The sequence below is a fragment of the Balaenoptera borealis genome (assembly GCF_965194805.1).
Source record: "Balaenoptera borealis genome assembly, chromosome: 4".
In the NCBI taxonomy this organism is placed as follows: Eukaryota; Metazoa; Chordata; class Mammalia; order Artiodactyla; family Balaenopteridae; genus Balaenoptera; species Balaenoptera borealis.
The window spans coordinates 18,570,860-18,592,271 of record NC_138861.1 but is presented as its reverse complement, the minus strand read 5'-3'; the positions used below and the strand labels follow the sequence as shown (position 1 = coordinate 18,592,271).

At 36.5% G+C, this 21,412-nt stretch overlaps 1 protein-coding gene and 1 long non-coding RNA gene across 8 annotated transcripts in view; one reads left to right on the top strand and one right to left on the bottom strand.

The window, feature by feature from the left end:
* The window catches only part of LOC309628631, a 142,450-nt gene extending 126,962 nt beyond the window's left edge, over window positions 1-15,488 (bottom strand). The window contains exon 1 of the long non-coding RNA XR_014244601.1: window positions 15,170-15,488. This is a non-coding gene — a long non-coding RNA (uncharacterized lncRNA). The remainder of the gene's footprint in view (window positions 1-15,169) is intronic.
* The window catches only part of STPG2 (sperm tail PG-rich repeat containing 2), a gene marked incomplete at its 5' end in the record, with an annotated part of 597,317 nt that overhangs the window by 28,170 nt on the left and 547,735 nt on the right, over window positions 1-21,412 (top strand). For all 7 annotated transcript variants that reach the window (XR_014244545.1, XM_082391716.1, XM_082391715.1 and 4 more), the window contains one exon: window positions 1,901-2,012. Coding sequence is in view for 6 of the 7 variants with exons in the window: in XM_082391716.1 (XP_082247842.1) it covers window positions 1,901-2,012 (112 nt within the window). The remainder of the gene's footprint in view (window positions 1-1,900; window positions 2,013-21,412) is intronic.

Here is a 21,412-nt window from a genome sequence, read left to right as displayed (position 1 = left end):
TCTTTTTCTTCTTCCAGTTTGGCTGGTTTGCTTTCCTATCTGTCTGCCTGCCTGCCTGTCAGTTTTATTGGGGTTTAATTAACATTAAGCAAAATTAACCCTTTTTAGGGTACGTGGTTCTGTGATGATTGTTTTCCATCCATTCCACTACACGTCTAAGCACCTTAGGCATGACCAGCACTCTGTCTAATTCTGTTGCTCTGATTTTGCTTGATAGTTTTTTCCTGACAGTCCTTTTTACTTCTCCAGCCCTGTCCCAGTCCCATTCTCCTCCTATTTTTTTTTTTTAAATAAGTGTCTGCCTGACTTTATTTTTTATTTTTTTGGTCACACCGCATGGCTTGCGGGATCTTAGTTCCCCCACCAGGGGTTGAACCCGGACCCATGCCAGTGAAAGCATGGAGTCCTAACCACTGGACCCGCCAGGGAATTCCCTCTCCTCCTCTTTTTTAAATGTTACTTTCTCTTTGATCTTTGTTATTTCCCTTGTTTCTTCTTTTCTTCTGTTTGTATTTTCAGTTTTGCTAGTAGGAATGTATGCATATAGATTGCATTCCTAACTGCATCAGATATTTCATCATTTCCATAATTTGCTCTTTGGTTTTGCTGACTTCACTGTATCTTTTATTTGGACTTGTCTTGGTTCCTTCTGGTAGTTGATATTTTCTACTTTTTTTGTTTTTTTCTACTTTTTGTTTATTGATTGAGTCATAATTATTGTGGATGTGATATGGTATAAAAATGGAAATACTTGGGTATTTTGAATGGAAAGATGAGCTCATAGGTTTCTTTTTGGGAAAACACAGACCTAAATGATATGTGACCCTTTTGATATCCCAAATATAAATTTTTTATCCATAAAACTATTTGAGGTTTTGAAAATAAGTTCATTTGTTGAATTTTGTGCAAAAAAATCAATGAAGTCAGCATTTGACAGTGAACTGAGATGTTATATGCATGTTTAAATCATAGTAATGTCTAAACAAACAAAAAAAATGGCAATTATGTAACTTAAACATTTGTTTTTATGTTTTTATATTATCTTTTTTTTAATCTTCTTATGTTCAGTATAGTTCACTGGAAGTGTTTAATGACTTTTTTTTTCTAATTCTTTTTAAGAATTAGAAAAAAATAACCTATTTAAATATAATTCTTAATAATAGCTAACAGTTATTGTATACTTACTATGGGTTTTGTATGGCAGTAAACACTTCACATATTATCCACTTTAATCATTACAACCTTGAGAATTGGTTAATACTATTTCCAATCACAGATGAAGAATCAGATCTGAAGTTTAGAGAGGGTGGGTGATTTGTGTAAGGTCACATAGCTAGTAGGTAGCAATGTTAGGATTCATATCAGGCTGTCTGACTCCAGAGCTTGGGATGTTACTCACTGCTTACTTGGTTTATTATTCTTATTTGTGTAAATTTCAATGAAAATAAGCTTCCCTTTCATTTTCAAAGATCTTTCTTTATGCCCTTTTCCTGATTGTTTTATGATATAAATAGCATTGACTATTTTCCCCTTATTTTAGTTAATAGTTGAAATACCAAGTGATTTGAAACTTTAAACACCTTTTATGGTGAATAAACTACACGGGAAACTTTCTTTGGTAGCTTTTTATTTAAACTCATGACATAAATCCCACATTTTGTTTTCTTTTTGGAATCATTATTAGAATAGGTATATTTTAATGCTCTGAATTGGAAAACGCAGATCTAACCAATATAAATGAATAGATCTGACAGAGTTTAGGATATATTGGGCTAACACACCCAGATATCTTACTGAATACTTTTTAAGCAGGAAATGTTGGTGTAAAAATATTCTCTTAACTTATATAGACATTTATATATTTGAAATTGAGAATAATTTTTTTCTGAATTTTCTAAAGGAAAAAGGCACTACATTATGAAAATATTAACATCAAGAAAGATCAACAGCAAAATCATTGCTCAAATCTCCCACGACTTTATGAAGTAATAATATTGCAGGAGGAAAAAAAGGTAAGTTGAAAAGTAACTATTTCATCTACTTCCTAGATTTTAAGGTCATTGAATCTTATTATCACACAGAGTACTCTTCTACTGTTACTCGTAGGTAGTTGTCACTCAGTGAATTTTGTGGAAGGAACTGAGGAACTGTGTTTAAAATTTCCTTCAAGTTGATCGCTATCTCTGCTTGAACACCTCGTGTGATAAAGAACTCAATACCCCTGAGGTTTCTTGTTTCAGTAGTGGAATACTCTGTTTCTTGCAATTTCCTTCTTAAACTGACCTAAATTTACCTGCTTGTTGTCTATTTATTCTCCCTTTTCCTATGACTTCTTTTAAATCTCCCTTTAAATCTTTTCTAGTAAGGATAAATGTTCTAAATATCTTCGACTATTCTCAGTATTTAGCTTCGGGGTAACTTATTTTCCTTTGACGTTATCTAGGGATCTTCATTAGTTTTTGAATCTTTCTCTCCTTAAAATATGATTTTGAGAACTAAGAATAACATTCTTGGTGAAGTCTGGTTAGTACATAGTAAGATTTTTATCTTCATTGTTCTAGGTAGTGTATATTTATTAATATAAAAATCTAAATGCCATTAAATATTTTTTGTAGCTATGTTTCAGTTTAATTATTTGGAACTTGTAGGCACAAAAATCTTGGATTTTTTTCCTCTAGTATATTTAAACTTAAAAACTTGAAGATTATAGGATAAACATTTCAAAATGGATCATTTAGAGTAAGGATAAATGACTCAGTTGAGAAATCAGTGAGTATTTCAATAAGAATTTTCTCGGTCTTCCCCTGAATATTAATCAGCAAGGAAAAATATTGCTTATAGAACTATTAGAAAAAGATACAATAACAGAGTAATATAATGCAATTGTTTCATAGAATAACAATTATAAATCTCAAACAAGATAAAAAGTGTTAATTTAGAATCATGAGAGATACTGGTTTATGGTTTTCTTGTAATGTGTTTGTCTGGTTTTAGTATTAAGGTAATGCTGGCCTCATAAAATGAGTTAGGAAGTATTCCCTCTTCTTATATCTTCTGAAAGACATTGTAGAGATTGGTATAATTTTTTCCCTTAAATGTGTGGTAGAATTCACCAGTGAATCCATCTGGGTCTGGTGCTTTTTGTTTTGGAAGGTTATGAATTATTGACTTGATATTTTGAATAGGCATAGGCTTATTCAGATCATCTATTTCTTCTCATGAGAATTTGGGAGATTGAGTCTTTTAAGAAATTGGTCCTTTTCATCTAGGTTATCAAATTTATGGGCATAGAATTGTTCATAGTATTCCTTTATTCTTTTAATGTATATGGGAACTGTAGTGATGTCCCCTCCTTCATTTCTGATATCAGTAATTTGTATCCTCTCTCTTGTTTCTTAGTTTGCCTGGCTAGAGGTTTGTGAATTTTTTTTTTTTAATTTTTGAATTGTATTTATTTTTTTATATAGCATGTGCTTATTAGTTATACATTTTATACATATTAGTGTATACATGCCAATCCCAATCTCCCAATTAATCACAACCCCCCCCCCCCCCGCTGCTTTCCCCCCTTGGTGTCCATATGTTTGTTGTCTACATCTGTGTCTCAATTTCTGCCCTGCAAACCTGTTCATCTGTACCATTTTTCTAGGTTCCACATATATGAGTTAATATACGATATTTGTTTTTCTCTTTCTGCCTTACTTCACTCTGTATGACAGTCTCTAGGTTCACCCACGTCTCTACAAATAAACCAATTTCGTTCCTTTTTATGGCTGAGTAATATTCCATTGTATATAGGTAGCACATCTTCTTTATCCATTTGTCTGTTGATGGGCATTTAGGTTGCATCCATGATCTGGCTATTGTAAATAGTGCTGCAATGAACATTGGGGTGCATGTGTCTTTTTGAATTATGGTTTTCTCTGGGTATATGCCCAGTAGTGGGATTGCCGGGTCATATGGTAATTCTATTTTTAGATTTTTAAGTATCTTCCATACTGTTCTCCATAGTGGCTGTATCAATTTACATTCCCACCAACAGTGCAAGAGGGTTCCCTTTTCTCCACACTCTCTCCAGCATTTGCTGTTTGTAGACTTTCTGATGATGCCCATTCTAACCAGTGGGAGGTGATACCTCATTGTAGTTTTGATTTGCATTTCTCTAATAATTAATGATATTGAGCAGCTTTTCATGTGCTTCTTGGCCATCTGTATGTCTTCTATGGAGAAATGTCTATTTAGGACTTCTGCCCATTTTTGGACTGGGTTGTTTGTGTTTTTAACATTGAGCTGCATATATATTTTGCAGATTAATCCTTTGTCTGTTGATTTGCTTGCAAATATTTTCTCCCATTCTGCGGGTTGTCTTTTCGTCTTGTTTGTAGTTTCCGTTGCTTTGCAAATGCTTTTGAGTTTCATTAGGTCGCATTTGTTTATTTTTGTTTTTATTTCCATTACTCTAGGAGGTGGATCAAAAAAGATCTTGCTGAGATTTATGTCAAAGAGTGTTTTGCCTATGTTTTCCTCTAAGAGTTTTATAGTGCCTGGTCTTACATTTAGGTCTCTAATCCATTTTGAGTTTATTTTTGTTTATGGTGTTAGGGAGTGTTCTAATTTCATTCTTTTACATGTAGCTGTTCAGTTTTCCCAGCACCACTTTTTGAAGAGAGTCTTTTCTCCATTGTATATCCTTGCCTCCTTTGTCATAGATTAGTTGACCATAGGTGCATGGGTTTATCTCCGAGCTTTCTATCCTGTTCCATTGATCTATATTTCTGTTTTTGTGCCAGTACCACATTGTGTTGATTACTGTAGCTTTGTAGTATGGTCTGAAGTCAGGGAGTCTGATTCCTCCAGCTCCGTTTTCTTCCCTCAAGACTGCTTTGGCTATTCGGGGTCTTTTGTGTCTCCATACAAATTTTAAGATTTTTTGTTCTAGTTCTGTAAAAAATGCCATTGGTAATTTGATAGGGATTGCATTGAATCTGTAGATTGCTTGGGGTAGTATAGTCATTTTCACAATATTGATTCTTCCAATCCAAAAACATGGTATATCTCTCCATCTGTTGGTATCATCTTTAATTTCTTTCATCAGTGTCTTATAGTTTTCTGCATACAGGTCTTTTGTCTCTCTAGGTAGGTTTATTCCTAGGTATTTTATTCTTTTTGTTGCAATGGCAAATGGGAGTGTTTCCTTAATTTCTCTTTCAGATTTTAAATCATTAGTGTATAGGAATGCAAGAGATTTCTGTGCATTAATTTTGTATCCTGCAACTTTACCAAATTCATTGATTAGTTCTAGTAGTTTTCTGGTGGCATCTTTAGGATTCTCTATGTATGGTATCATGTCATCTGCAAACAGTGACAGTTTTACTTCTTCTTTTCCAATTTGTATTCCTTTTATTTCTTTTTCTTCTCTGATTGCTGTGGCTAGGACTTCCAAAACTATGTTGAATAATAGTGGTGAAAGTGGACATCATTGTCCTGTTTCAGATCTTAGAGGAAATGCTTTCAGTTTTTCACCATTTTGAATGATGTTTGCTGTGGGTTTGTCATACGTGGCCTTTATTATGTTGAGGTAGGTTCCCTCTGTGCCCACTTTCTGGAGAGATTTTATCATAAATGGGTGTTGAATTTTGTCAAAAGCTTTTTCTGCATCTATTGAGATGATCATATGGTTTTTCTTCTTCAATTTGTTAATATGGTGTATCACATTGATTGATTTGCGTATATTGAAGAATCCTTGCATCCCTGGGATAATCACACTTGATCATGGGGTATGATCCTTTTAATGTATTGTTGGATTCTGTTGGCTAGTATTTTGTTGAGGATTTTTGCATCTATATTCATCAGTGATGTTGGTCTGTAATTTTTTTTTTTTGTAGTATCTTTGTCTGGTTTTGGTATCAGAGTGATGGTGGCCTCATAGAATGAGTTTGAGAGTGTTCCTTCCTCTGCAGTTTTTTGGAAGAATTAGAGAAGGATGTGTGTTAGCTCTTCTCTAAATGTTTGCTAGAATTCACCTGTGAAGCCATCTGGTCCTGGACTTTTGTTTCTTGGAAGATTTTTAATCACAGTTTTAATTTTATTACTTGTGATTGGTCTGTTCATATTTTCTATGTCTTCCTGGTTCAGTCTTGGAAGGTTATACCTTTCTAAGAACTTGTCCATTTTATTGGCATAGAGTTGCTTGAAGTAGTCTCTTAGGATGCTTTGTATTTCTGCAGTGTGTGTTATGACTTCTCCTTTTTCATTTCTAATTTTATTGATTTGTGTCCTCTCCCTCTTTTCCTTGATGAGTCTGGCTAATGGTTTATGATTTTTTTCTATCTTCTCAAAGAACTAGCTTTTAGTTTTATTGATCTTTGCTATTGTTTTCTTTGTTTCTGTTTCATTCATTTCTGCTCTGATCTTTATGATTTCTTTCCTTCTACTAACTTTGGGTTTTGTTTGTTCTTCGTTCTCTAGTTCCTTTAGGTGTAAGGTTAGATTGTTTATTTGAGGTTTTTCTTCTTTCTTGAAGTAGGCTTGTATTGCTGTAAACTTCCCTGTTAGAACTGCTTTTGCTTCATCCCATAGGTTTTGGATCATCATGTTTTCATTGTCATTTGTCTCTAGGTATTTTTTGATTTCCTCTTTGATTTCTTCAGTGATCTCTTGGTTATTTAGTAACGTATTGTTTAACCTCCATGTGTTTGTGCTTTTTATGTTTTTTTCCCTGTAATTGATTTCTAATCTCATAGCATTGTGGTCAGAAAAGATACTTGATATGATTTCAATTTTCTTAAATTTACTGAGGCTTGATTTGTGACCCAAGCTGTGATCTATCCTGGAGAATGTTCCATGCGCACTTGAGAAGAAAGTGTAATCTGCTGTTTTTGGATGGAATGTCCTATAAATATCAATTAAATCTATCTGGTCTATTGTGTCATTGAAAGCTTCTGTTTCCTTATTTATTTTCATTTTGGATGATCTGTCCATTGGTGTAAGTGAGGTGTTAAAGTCCCCCACTATTACTGTGTTACTGTCGATTTCCTCTTTTATAGCTGTTAGCAGTTGCCTTATGTATTGAGGTCCTCCTATGTTGGGTGCATATATATTTATAATTGTTATATGTTCTTCATGGATAGATCCCTTGGTCATTATATAGTGTTGCTCCTTGTGTCTTGTAACATTCTTTATTTTAAAGTCTATTTTATCTGATATGAGTATTGCTACTCCAGCTTTCTTTTGAGTTCCATTTGCATGGAATATCTTTTTCCATCCCCTCACTTCCAGTCTGTATGTGTCCCTAGGTCTGAAGTGGGTCTCTTGTAGACAGCATAGATATGGGTCTTGTTTTTGTATCCATTCAGCAAGCCTGTGTCTTTTGGTTGGAGCATTTAATCCATTCATGTTTAAGGTAATTATCGATATGTATGTTCCTATTACCATTTTCTTAATTGTTTTGAGTTTGTTTTTGTAGGTCCTTTTCTTCTCTGTTTTTCCCACTGAGAGAAGTTCCTTTAGCATTTGTTGTAGAGCTGGTTTGGTGGTGCTGAATTCTCTTAGCTTTGGCTTGTCTGTAAAGCTTTTGATTTCTCAGTCAAATCTGAATGCGATCCTTGCCAGGTAGAGTAATCTTGGTTGTAGGTTCTTCCCTTTCATCACTTTAAATATGTCATGCCACTCCCTTCTGGCTTGTAGAGTTTCTGGTGAGAAATCAGCTGTTAACCTTATGGGAGTTCCCTTGTATGTTATTTGTCGTTTTTCCCTTGCTGCTTTCAATAATTTTTGTTTGTCTTTAATTTTTGTCAATTTGATTACTATGTGTCTCGGCGTGTTTCTCCTTGGGTCTATCCTGTATGGGACTCTCTGCGCTTCCTGGACTTGGGTGGCTATTTCCTTTCCCATGTTAGGGAAGTTTTTGACTATAATCTCTTCAAATATTTTCTCTGGTCCTTTCTCTCTCTCTTTTCCTTCTGGGACCCCATAATGCAAATGTTGTTGCGTTTAATGTTGTCGCAGAGGTCCCTTAGGCTGTCTTCATTTCTTTTCATTCTTTTTTCTTTATTCTGTTCCATAGCAGTGAATTTCACCATTCTGTCTTCCAGGTCACTTATCCGTTCTTCTGCCTTAGTTATTCTGCTATTGATTGCTTCTAGTGTATTTTTCATTTCAGTTATTGTATTGTTCATCTCTGTTTGTTTGTTCTTTAATTCTTCTAGGTCTTTGTTAAACATTTCTTGCATCTTCTCGATCTTTGCCTCCATTCTTTTCCCGAGGTCCTGGATCATCTTCACTATCATTATTCTGAATTCTTTTTCTGGAAGGTTGTGTATCTCCACTTCATTTAGTTGTTTTTCTGGGGTTTTATCTTGTTCCTTTATCTGGTACATAGCCCTCTGCCTTTTCATCTTGTGTATCTTTCTGTGAATGTGGTTTTTGTTCCACAGGCTGCAGGATTGTAGCTCTTCGTGCTTCTGCTGTTTGCCCTCTGGTGGATGAGGCTATCTAAGAGGCTTGTGCAAGTTTCCTGATGGGAGGAACTGGTGGTGGGTAGAGCTGACTGTTGCTCTGGTGGGCAGAGCTCAGTAAAACTCTAATCCGTTTGACTGCTGATGGGTGGGGCTGGGTACCCTCCCTGTTGGTTGTTTGGCCTGAGGTGACCCAACACTGGAGCCTACCTGGGCTCTTTGGTGGGGCTAATGGCAGACTCTGGGAGGGCTCTTGCCAAGGAGTACTTCCCAGAACTTCTGCTGGCAGTGTCCTTGTCCCTTGGTGAGCCACAGCCCCCGCCCCCACCCCCCCACCTCTGCAGGAGACCCTCCAACACTAGCAGGTAGTTCTGGTTCAGTCTCCCCCGGGGTCACTGCTCTTTCCCCTGGGTCCCGATGCGCACACTACTTTGTGTGTGCCCTCCAAGAGTGGAGTCTCTGTTTCCCCCAGTCCTGTTGAAGTCCTGCAATCAAATCCCACTAGCCTTCAAAGTCTGATTCTCTATGAATTCCTCCTCCCGTTGCCGGACCTCCAGGTTGGGAAGCCTGACGTGGGGCTCAGAACCTTCACTCCAGTGGGTGGACTTCTGTGGTCTAAGTGTTCTCCAGTCTGTGAGTCACCCACCCAGCAGTTATGGGATTTGATTTTACTGTGATTGCACCCCTCCTACCATCTCATTGTGGCTTCTCCTTTGTCTTTGGATGTGGGGTATCTTTTTTGGTGAGTTCCAGTGTCTTCCTGTTGATGACTGTCCAGCAGCTAGTTGTGATTCTAGTGTTCTTGCAAGCAGGAGTGAGAGCACATCCTTCTACTCCTCCATCTTCGTTCAGGGCTGAATAACTATTTCTTGTATATGGAGTCATTTTTTTAAAAAAATATTTTTATCTTATGTCCCCTATTAAACTATTATTCTTAGAGGACAAGAATGTTTAATTCTACTTTTTTTTTCTTTTGTATTCCTGTAGTTAGTGGAGTGAGATACATAATGTTTAATAATCTTTTTTGAATGAATGATTACAGATGTGAAAAATGGGCAGTTTTATTTTAAAATTTTAATTTAGAGAAAGAATGCTTAGGTTTTCCCTTTCATAATATTGCCTTCGAAGGATAAGTTTTAAAGCAATAAAATAATTAGGCAAGTAAGTGCTCTGTCTTTGGATGTAAGCATTTTCTGATGGTACAACATTATATGATATATAATAATATGAACATAATATGAATGATTGTGTTTTTTATTTATCATATCCTTGAAATCTGTTTAATTCTGTTTTATACACAGTATTGTTTCAATATATCTTGAATGCATTCTGGCATTTTACTCTACTGATAACTTCTGTTAAGAAACACAACTATTAACTTTTATTCAAAGTGAATGCTTTCCACAGGAATATGTCTTGCCTTTGGCAATGAAAATTCTTGTTAGTATTCTCCTTAACATTAATGATGTCATTAATATACAAAACATTTAACTTATTTCTATTGAAGTTCTTTGATTTGGTAATAAAAAACTTATGAAGTTGCTGTAATAGCTTCTGATCAGCTAAAAAAACTGAGTAAAATTTCACTAGGTGGCACCAGTACTTTGGGTCTTTATTGACAGAAAATATTCATTCATTTCCCATATTCATTAAAACAAATGGTTAAAAATTATGTGGTATGAAAATTTGCCTTGTAGTTATCCTGAGAAAACCTAAATGGGAAGTTTTAGTTCTTTGGAAGGTCTGCCACATTGATATAACTTGGAACTATATATTTCAAAATGTTATTTAAATTCTGGTTGCAAACTAAGTTATAGAGCTGTCATTTCTCTTCATTTGTCTACATAAATTTTTGAAAATTGTGAGAATTTTAGAAGTTATATTTTAAAGTTGTAATTTATAAACTTGGTTTTTTTCTAGATTAGAATATACCAAAAAATAATGTACTTTTCTTGAGTAGATATTAAGTAGATCTCTAGTAGAAAGTTGTAGTTTCAAAAATATGCTACAAAGATTAATAATAAGGACGTAAGAGGCAGAAATAATATATAGCCTTTTGTGATTATTTTTTGAAGCCTGCCATTACGTTATTATTAATGATTTTCTCTTATGGGTGGATTGTTCCTATATTTCTGGTGCGAAAATTTCACCTTTTCACTTTTCATTGCTAGTCTTTAACGTTTATTAAACTACCTGATTTGTGGGCATTATAACAGACACTTGGTAATTTATTGCAGCTAGAAATATGTAGTGGTGACCTTGAAAGAGCTGAAATTTGAGGATAAACAAAGATTTAGGAAGACTTGAGCACAATTAAATGTGTTTTTCTCCCCCAAACACAAATTAATTGTTTGAATTATGGTTACTGTACCAGAAATCTGAGTGATCATTTTTCTTATTTTCTAAAAAAACTTTTCCAATTTTTAAATTATGGGTTTCAAAAAGAAAAAAATAGATGTCAAGAAAGATTGGAGGAAAAGATTGAATCATTAAAATATAAATGGACAAAACTGTGTGAAAAAAGCTGTGAGGTTGAAGTTGGAAACATTTATTTATTGCTTAAACAGTGATTCAGTGTCCTTTGGAAGAGCATCTGATATGTTCAGGTTTAATTGCATAATAGTTTGTACTATTATTAGTGAGTTTTATATATACTGAAGTCACACTCATTCATGGTAAAATTTTAAGAACTTTATAAAATAAAGAAAGCATTCTTAGATTTATTCATAGTTTAGTGGTAAAGAGTTCATGCTTTGGAACCACGCTGCAGTTTTTTGCTCCATTACATACTAGTTGTGTGACCTTGGGCAAGTTACTTTGCCATTCTAAGCCTATGTATTTTTCCTTCTAAACCTCTAAAATATGAATAATAATATATATAAAAATATAACAAAATGTCATTGTGAGAATTCAATGAAATGTGATTATACACACACACACAGACACTGCTTAACACAGTGTTTGACATTTCTTAACACTCAGTAAGTTATAGTTATTACCATTACTTTTTAAAAATTTTTTATTTTTTTGGCTGTGTTGGGTCTTCGTTGCTATGCACGGGGTTTCTCTAGTTGTGGCGAGCGGGGGGGCTACTCTTCGTTGCAGTGCACGGGCTTCTCATTTGCGGTGGCTTCTCTTGTTGTGGAGCACAGGCTCTAGGTTCGCAGGCTTCAGTAGTTGCAGCACGTGGGCCCTAGAGTGTGCAGGCTTCTGTAGTTGCAGTGTGCGGGCTGTAGGGCAGGCAGGCTTTAGTAATTGTGGCACACAGGCTTAGTTCTCCGTGGCATGTGGGATCTTCCTGGACCAGGGATCGAACCCGTGTCCCCTGCATTGGCAGGTGGATTCTTAACCACTGTGCCACCAGGGAAGTCCCCTATTACTTATTTAATGAGTATTGATTGAACACCTACTCCATGCTGTGGATAGAAAGATGAGGAATAGTACAAAGTTTTCTGAATCAAGGAATTCACACATTGATGGAAGATACAAATATATAAAGAATTATACAGTGATATCCAAATAAGGTACAGTGAGACTTCAGGAGAGAAAGCCATTGATTCTGCTTGGGGGATGACACAAGTCAGAAAAGAATCCCAAAATATGTTTGAGTTGTGTCTTGAGGGATGAGTAGGTATTTGTCAAATGGAGTAGAAATTATAGGCAAAGAGGATGTGCAAAGCCTTGAGGTTTCAAGAAAAGCAGTTTTTATTTTTATCTATAGGTGATGATGAGCTAGTAAATATTTTAAACAGATGATTCATGGACAGTTTTGTAATTTCAGAAAAATAGGACAGTAAGGTATGAGTCAAATGGATGGGATATGGGGAAGGGGAGGGAGGGAGAAGTCGAGGTGATGCATAGTGATTCACATAGTGAATGGCTGTATTAAGATAGTGAAATGAGGGGATAATATATACCTGGATGTTAGCATTGATTTTATCTAGTGATTAATTTGATATGGGAGGATGAGTGGCAAGGAAGTTGCGGATGACTTCTAGATTTCTCACTTAGAATACTGTGTGAATGGTGTTGTAGAGAGTTAGAGAAAATACAGAAAGCATACCACACTCTGTGTGTGTGTGTATATGTGTGCGTGCAAGCACGTGTGCACGCACGAGTGCGGGAATCACATTATTTTACACATCTATTTGTTATATAGGTAGAAATGTTTTGAAGGCAGTTAGAAAGTTGAGAAAAATCTGGACTGGAGATTTAGTAATTAGTCATTGGGTTAGCTATATAACCCACAAAGGGTGAGGATTGAACCAGGGCGATTGACAGCATTTAATAGATAAATGGAGGAAGGGGGAATCTAAGAAAGGAACAAGGAGAATTAAAAATGGTAGGAACAGAATAGGGAAGAGTGATCTCACAGGAGCCAGAGGTTGAATGTATTTTAAGAAAGTAGTTGCCACCTGTGTTATATACTTTGGGTAGGTTAATAGTGATAAGAACTGAAAATGGTCCACTGAACTTTGCAGAATTTTGAGATCAGTGGTTACTTTAGCAAAGCACTTCTGGTGGGCTGGACTGATTGAAGATAGCAAGGTGGTGGTGGATTGAAGAATGGATGGATGGTAAAGAACAAGATCCTGTGAATATAGACTGTTTGCTCTTTCAGGAGTGTGCCTAAAGTGAAAGGCAGAGAACTAAGCTTTTACTGAATTTTTTTTTTCTTAAAGGAGAGACATTATAATTATCTGCATGTGTTATTTACCTTTTGCTAATTTAGGATTATTACCAAGATAAAAGCTAGGTTAATGATTTTAAATAACCTGATGATAAATTAGGTTATTAATATATATATATTTTTAATCAGTCATCAGTTTTATACACATCAGTGTATACATGTCAATCCCAATCGCCCAATTCAGCACACCACCATCTCCACCCCACCACAGTTTTCCCCCCTTGGTGTCCATACGTTTGTTCTCTACATCTGTGTCTCAACTTCTGCCCTGCAAACCAGTTCATCTGTACCATTTTTCTAGGTTCCACATACATGCGTTAATATACGATATTTGTTTTTCTCTTTCTGACTTACTTCACTCTGTATGACAGTCTCTAGATCCATCCACGTCTCAACAAATGACTCAATTTCGTTCCTTTTTATGGCTGAGTAATATTCCATTGTATATATGTACCACAACTTCTTTATCCATTCGTCTGTTGATGGGCATTTAGGTTGCTTCCATGACCAGGCTATTGCAAATAGTGCTGCAGTGAACATTGGGGTGCATGTGTCTTTTTGAATTACGGGTTTCTCTGGGTATATGCCCAGTAGTGGGATTGCTGGATCATATGGTAATTCTATGTTTAGTTTTTTAAGGACCCTCCATACTGTTCTCCATAGTGGCTGTATCAATTTACATTCCCACCAACAGTGCAAGAGGCTTTCCTTTTCTCCACACCCTCTCCAGCATTTGTTGTTTGTACATTTTCTGATGATGCCCATTCTAACTGGTGTGAGGTGATACCTCATTGTAGTTTTGGTTTGCATTTCTCTAATAATTAGTGATGTTGAGCCGCTTTTCATGTGCTTCTTGGCCATCTGTGTGTCTTTTTTGGAGAAATGTCTATTTAGGTCTTCTGCCCATTTTTGGATTGGGTTCTTTGTTTCTTTAATATTGAGCTGAATGAGCTGTTCATATATTTTGGAGATTAATCCTTTGTCCGTTGATTTGTTTGCAAATATTTTCTCCCATTCTGAGGGTTGTCTTTTTGTCTTGTTTATGGTTTCCTTTGCTGTGCAAAAGCTTTGAAGTTTCATTAGGTCCCATTTGTTTATTTTTGTTTTTATTTCCATTACTCTAGGAGGTGGATCAAAAAAGATCTTGTTGTGATTTATGTCAAAGAGTGTTCTTCCTATGTTTTCCTCTAAGAGTTTTATAGTGTCCAGTCTTACATTTAGGTCTCGAATCCATTTTGAGTTTAGTTTTGTGTATGGTGTTAGGGAGTATTCTAATTTCATTTTTTTACATGTAGCTGTCCAGTTTTCCCAGCACCACTTATTGAATAGACTGACTTTTCTCTATTGTATATCTTTGCCTCCTTTGTCATAGATTAGTTGACGATAGGTGCGTGGGTTTATCTCTGGGCTTTCTATCTTGTTCCATTGATCTATGTTTCTGTTTTTGTGCCAGTACCATATTGTCTTGATTACTGTAGCTTTGTAGTATGGTCTGAAGTCAGGGAGTCTGATTCCTCCAGCTCCGTTTTTTTCCCTCAAGACTGCTTTGGCTATTCGGGGTCTTTTGTGTCTCCATACAAATTTTAAGATGATTTGTTCTAGCTCCGTAAAAAATGCCCTTGGTAATTTGATAGGGATTGCATTGAATCTGTAGATTGCTTGGGGTAGTATAGTCATTTTCACAATATTGATTGTTCCAATCCAAGAACATGGTATGTCTCTCCATCTGTTGGTATCATCTTTAATTTCTTTCATCAGTGTCTTATAGTTTTCTGCATACAGGTCTTTCGTCTCCCTTGGTAGGTTTATTCCTAGGTATTTTATTCTTTTTGTTGCAATGGTAAATGGGAGTGTTTCCGTAATTTCTCTTTCAGATTTTTCATCATTAGTGTATAGGAATGCAAGAAATGTCTGTGCATTAATTTTGTATCCTGCAACTTTACCAAATTCATTGATTAGCTCTAGTAGTTTTCTGGTGGCATTTTTAGGATTCTCTATGTATAGTATCATGTCATCTGCAAACAGTGACAGTTTTTTTTTTTTTTAAAGAAATTCACGTTCTTTTATTTATTTATTTATTTATTTATGACTGTGTTGGGTCTTCGTTTCTGTGCGAGGGCTTTCTCTAGTTGTGGCAAGTGGGGACCACTCTTCATCGCGGTGCGCGGGCCTCTCACCATCGTGGCCTCTCTTGTTGCGGAGCACAGGCTCCAGACGCGCAGGCTCAGTAATTGTGGCTCACGGGCCCAGTTGCTCCGTGGCATGTGGGATCTTCCCAGACCAGAGCTCGAACCCGTGTCCGCTGCATTGGCAGGCAGATTCTCAACCACTGCGCCACCAGGGAAGCCCTGACAGTTTTACTTCTTCTTTTCCAATTTGTATTCCTTTCATTTCTTTTTCTTCTCTGATTGCCGTGGCTAGGACTTCCAAAACTATGTTGAATAATAGTGGTGAGAGTGGACATCCTTGTCTCATTCCTGATCTTAGAGGAAATGCTTTCAGTTTTTCACCGTTGAGAATGATGTTTGCTGTGGGTTTGTCATATATGGCCTTTATTATGTTGAGGTAGGTTCCCTCTATGCCCACTTTCTGGAGAGTTTTTATCATAAATGGGTGTTGAATTTTGTCAAAAGCTTTTTCTGCATCTATTGAGATGATCATATGGTTTTTCTTCTTCAATTTGTTAATATGGTGTATCACATTGATTGATTTGCGTATCTTGAAGAATCCTTGCATCCCTGGGATAAATCCCACTTCATCATGGTGTATGATCCTTTTAATGTGGTGTTGGATTCTGTTTGCTAGTATTTTGTTGAGGATTTTTGCATCTATATTCATCAGTGATATTGGTCTGTAATTTTCTTTTTTTTGTAGTATCTTTGTCTGGTTTTGGTATCAGGGTGATGGTGGCCTCATAGAATGAGTTTGAGAGTGCTCCTTCCTCTGCAATTTTTTGGAAGAGTTTGAGAAGGATGGGTGTTAGCTCTTCTCTAAATAGGATGGGTGTTAGCTCTTCTCTAAATGTTTGATAGAATTCACCTGTGAAGCCATCTGGTCCTGGACTTTTGTTTGTTGGAAGATTTTTAATCACAGTTTCAATTTCATTTCTTGTGATTGGTCTGTTCATATTTTTTGTTTCTTTCTGGTTCAGTCTTGGAAGGTTATACCTTTCTAAGAATTTGTCCATTTCTTCCAGGTTGTCCATTTTATTGGCATAGAGTTGCTTGTAGTAGTCTCTTAGGATGCTTTGTATTTCTGCGGTGTCTGTTGTAACTTGTCCTTTTTCATTTCTAATTTTATTGATTTGAGTGAGTCCTCTCCCTCTTTTCCTTGATGAGTCTGGCTAATGGCTCATCAATTTTGTTTATCTTCTCAAAGAACCAGCTTTTAGTTTTATTGATCTTTGCTATTGTTTTCCTTGTTTCTATTTCATTTATTTCCCCTCTGATCTTTATGATTTCTTTCCTTCTGCTAACTTTGGGTTTTGTTTGTTCTTCTTTCTCTAGTTCCTTTAGGTGTAAGTTTACATTGTTTACTTGAGATTTTTCTTGTTTCTTTAGGTAGGCTTGTATAGCTATAAACTTCCCTCTTAGAACTGCTTTTGCTGCATCCCATAGGTTTTGGATCGTCGTGTTTTCATTGTCATTTGTCTCTAGGTATTTTTTGATTTCCTCTTTGATTTCTTCAGTGATCTCTTGGTTATTTAGTAGCGTATTGTTTTGTCTCCATGTGTTTGTGCTTTTCACGTTCTTTTCCCTGTAATTCATTTCTAATCTCTTAGCGTTGTGGTCAGAAAAGATGCTTGATATGATTTCAATTTTCTTAAATTTACTGAGGCTTGATTTGTGACCCAAGCTGTGATCTATCCTGGAGAATGTTCCATGTGCACTTGAGAAGAAAGTGTAATCTGCTGTTTTTGGATGGAATGTCCTATAAATATCAATTAAATCTATCTGGTCTATTGTGTCATTGAAAGCTTCTGTTTCCTTATTTATTTTCATTTTGGATGATCTGTCCATTGGTGTAAGTGAGGTGTTAAAGTCCCCCACTATTACTGTGTTACTGTCGATTTCCTCTTTTATAGCTGTTAGCAGTTGCCTTATGTATTGAGGTCCTCCTATGTTGGGTGCATATATATTTATAATTGTTATATGTTCTTCATGGATTGATCCCTTGGTCATTATATAGTGTTGCTCCTTGTGTCTTGTAACATTCTTTATTTTAAAGTCTATTTTATCTGATATGAGTATTGCTACTCCAGCTTTCTTTTGAGTTCCATTTGCATGGAATATCTTTTTCCATCCCCTCACTTTCAGTCTGTATGTGTCCCTAGGTCTGAAGTGGGTCTCTTGTAGACAGCATAGATATGGGTCTTGTTTTTGTATCCATTCAGCAAGCCTGTGTCTTTTGGTTGGAGCATTTAATCCATTCATGTTTAAGGTAATTATCGATATGTATGTTCCTATGACCATTTTCTTAATTGTTTTGGGTTTGTTTTTGTAGGTCCTTTTCTTCTCTGTGTTTCCCACTTAGAGAAGTTCTTTTAGCATTTGTTGTAAAGCTGGTTTGGTGATGCTGAATTCTCTTAGGTTTTGCTTGTCTGTAAAGCTTTTGATTTCTCCATCGAATCTGAATGAGATCCTTGCTGGGTAGAGTAATCTTGGTTGTAGGTTCTTCTGTTTCATCACTTTAAGTATATCATGCCACTCTCTTCTGGCTTGTAGAGTTTCTGGTGAGAAATCAGCTGTTAACCTTATGGGAGTTCCCTTGTATGTTATTTGTCGTTTTTCCCTTGCTGCTTTCAATAATTTTTGTTTGTCTTTAATTTTTGTCAATTTGATTACTATGTGTCTCGGCATGTTTCTCCTTGGGTTTATCCTGTATGGGACTCTCTGCGCTTCCTGGACTTGGGTGGCTATTTCCTTTCCCATGTTAGGGAAGTTTTCGACTATAATCTCTTCAAATATTTTCTCTGGTCCTTTCTCTCTCTTTTCCCCTTCTGGGACCCCTATAATGTGAATGTTGTTGCTCTTAATGTTGTCCCAGACGTCTCTTAGGCCGTCTTCATTTCTTTTCATTCTTTTTTCTTTATTCTGTTCCATAGCAGTGAATTCCACCATTCTGTCTTCCAGGTCAGTTATCCGTTCTTCTGCCTCAGTTATTCTGCTATTGATTCCTTCTAGTGTAGTTTTCATTTCAGTTATTGTATTGTTCATCTCTGTTTGTTTGTTCTTTTATTCTTCTAGGTTCTTTTTAAACATTTCTTGCATCTTGTCAATCTTTGCCTCCATCCTTTTTCCGAGGTCCTGGATCATCTTCACTATCATTATTCTGAATTCTTTTTCTGAAAGGTTGTGTATCTCCACTTCATTTAGTTGTTTTTCTGGGGTTTTATCTTGTTCCTTCATCTGGTATATAGCCCTCTGCCTTTTCATCTTGTTTACCTTTCTGTGAATGTTGTTTTTGTTCCACAGGCTGCAGGATTGTAGTTTTTCTTGCTTCTGCTGTCTCCCCTCTGGTGGTTGAGGCTATCTAAGAGGCTTGATGGGAGGCTCTGGTAGTGGGTAGAGCTGACTGTTGCTGTGGTGGTCAGAGCTCAGTAAAACTTTAATCCACTTGACTGTTGATGGGTGGGTCTGGGTTCCCTGTCTGTTGGTTGTTTTGCCTGAGGCAACCCAACACTGGAGCCTACCTGGGCTCTTTGGTGGGGCTAATGACAGACTCTGGGAGGGCTCATGCCAAGGAGTACTCTCCAGAACTTCTGCTGCTGGTGTCCTTGTCCCCACGGTGAAACAGAGCCACCCCCCGCCTCTGCAGGAGACCTTCCAACACTAGCAGGTAGGTCTGGTTCAGTCTCCCCCGGGGTCACTGCTCTTTCCCCTGGGTCCCGATGTGCACACTATTTTGTGTGCGTCCTCCAAGAGTGGGGTCTCTGTTTCCCCCAGTCCTGTCGAAGTCCAGCAATCAATTCCCACTAGGCTTCAAAGTCTGATTCTCTATGAATTCCTCCTCCCGTTGCCGGACCTCCAGGTTGGGAAGCCTGACGTGGGGCTCAGAACCTTCACTCCAGTGGGTGGACTTCTGTGGTCTAAGTGTTCTCCAGTCTGTGAGTCACCCACCCAGCAGTTATGGGATTTGATTTTACTGTGATTGCGCCCCTTCTACCATCTCATTGTGGCTTCTCCTTTGTCTTTGGATGTGGGGTATCTTTTTTGGTGAGTTCCAGTGTCTTCCTGTTGATGTTTGTCTAGCAGCTAGCTGTGATTCTGGTGTTCTTGCAAGAGGAAGTGAGAGCACGTCCTTCTACTCCTCCATCTTAGTTCCTCAGGTTATTAATATTTTACTTCAAGAAGCATTTATTGAAGTGAGTATTGTGTGCTTAACATTACACTAGTTTCCTTAGGACTTCAGAAGTTGAAAAAAAAAAAAAAGCCTGGTTTTTATTTGCTTCCTAACTGGAGACACAAATCACGTAGAGGAAACAATTAGAGAAAATACATGGTATTCCCTCTAACATTTGCTGAATGAATGAATGAATGATATAAATCTATGAAGGTTAAAAATAGATTGTATGTGAAATACAGGGATATACTGAGTGATATGGGTCTTAATATTTCTTATCATGACATACAATGTTGTTATAATCTGACCCATAACTACTTCTCCAACTGCACACATCACAATTTTTCTGTATGCATCCTGCGCTTTAGTTGTATTGAACTACCTTTAGATTCTTGAATTTACCATTCTTCATCCTCTTCCCCTACCCCTCTCCCTCTACATAAAGTGTTCTTTCTCCTGGGTTGCTCCCTTTCTCTTCATATGGCTGACTCCCATTCCTTCTGTGAGATTCAACTCTTAGTTATTTATGCATACCTCAGTCATGGCATTTATCATACTATAATTGTCTGCCAAACCATGCCATTCTTGAGGGATTATGTGTTACTGAATTTAAATCCCTAACACGTGGTAGATTAAAAGAATTATTGAATGAAGGAATAAAATTATATTAAGCTAGCTTTTAAAGGAAATATTGGAGAACAGATTGATGGAGAGTAGTGAATGAGGACATTTTGAGTAGAAGACATAATGTGTGTGTTGCCGGCAGACTAATGTGACTACTTGATGTGAGGTTGTTTTAGTGAGTACTGAGAGAACGCTGAAGATGGAAATGATGGAGGACTTTTAATGCAAGCTGGAAATACCCAGATTCCACATAAATTGTAATAGTCATTCTTAAACAGGATGATGTGGAAAAGTTTTTCAGGTTGTTTATTCTAATAGTTGTTTATTTTACAGAACTCCCTTTTTCAAATCTAATCCATTCCTGAAAACATGTTGGATAGCAAATATTTGGGTAGCAGGAAGCTGTGTTCTGTTATTTTAAGTGACAAAAAATAATACAACCAGCCCATGCAAAATCCTACATCAATTTCCCAAAACGCTCTTAAAGAGTTGTATAACAAGGACACAAGGATTTCAGCAGGGTATTTAAAACATCAGTTATCTAATTAAGAAAAAAACATTTATTGAGCTCATTAGTATGTTCTTATGTAATAGACAATAATACTGTTCTATGTCAGATATTTTTAATTTGCAAAAACCATATTCTGTAATGTAAATAAACAGTGAAATAGTTGTTATAGATACTAAAAGTCTCTAAATTGTCTGGTTTGATTGTATCCTCAGCCACCTGGCAGAAGCAAAATCTGGGACCAATGAAGTGCTAATCCTGGGGAGCAGGGGAGGGGTGGAGGGGAGTGGGAAGATGATGAGTGCAGTAATACACAGCACTCTAAAAAAAAAAAAACAGTAGTGATCTCATCAGGGTAACAGCTGAGACAAGACTGCAGACCACTCTGTCATTTCTGCCCAGATTTGTGCAGGGCACATTTTTTGCCAGCATGCATCTTCAGATTCATTATAACAAGTTTCTATTTAAGTATTGAATTTTGGGTAAGATGCTTGGCAAGTCATTGTTTAAATATTTGCATTCAGGTAGTGAGAGTTTGGATAGTGATATAGACCTATATTTAATTAGGTTCTTTAAAAAATGAAGTGAAATACATTGTTTTTGTTGTGAACTTAGAGGTTTTTTTATTTGCTAAATCTTGTTATTCTTAATATACAAAAAGGCAGAGAGTTTTTTCTTGCATTGTATATTTTTTAAAAAATGCCTTTTCTGATGCTTCTTGGGTTGAAGTCACAAACACTAAAAAACTATAGCATGGACTTTATGGAAGTCAGACTTGGATTTGAGTTCTAC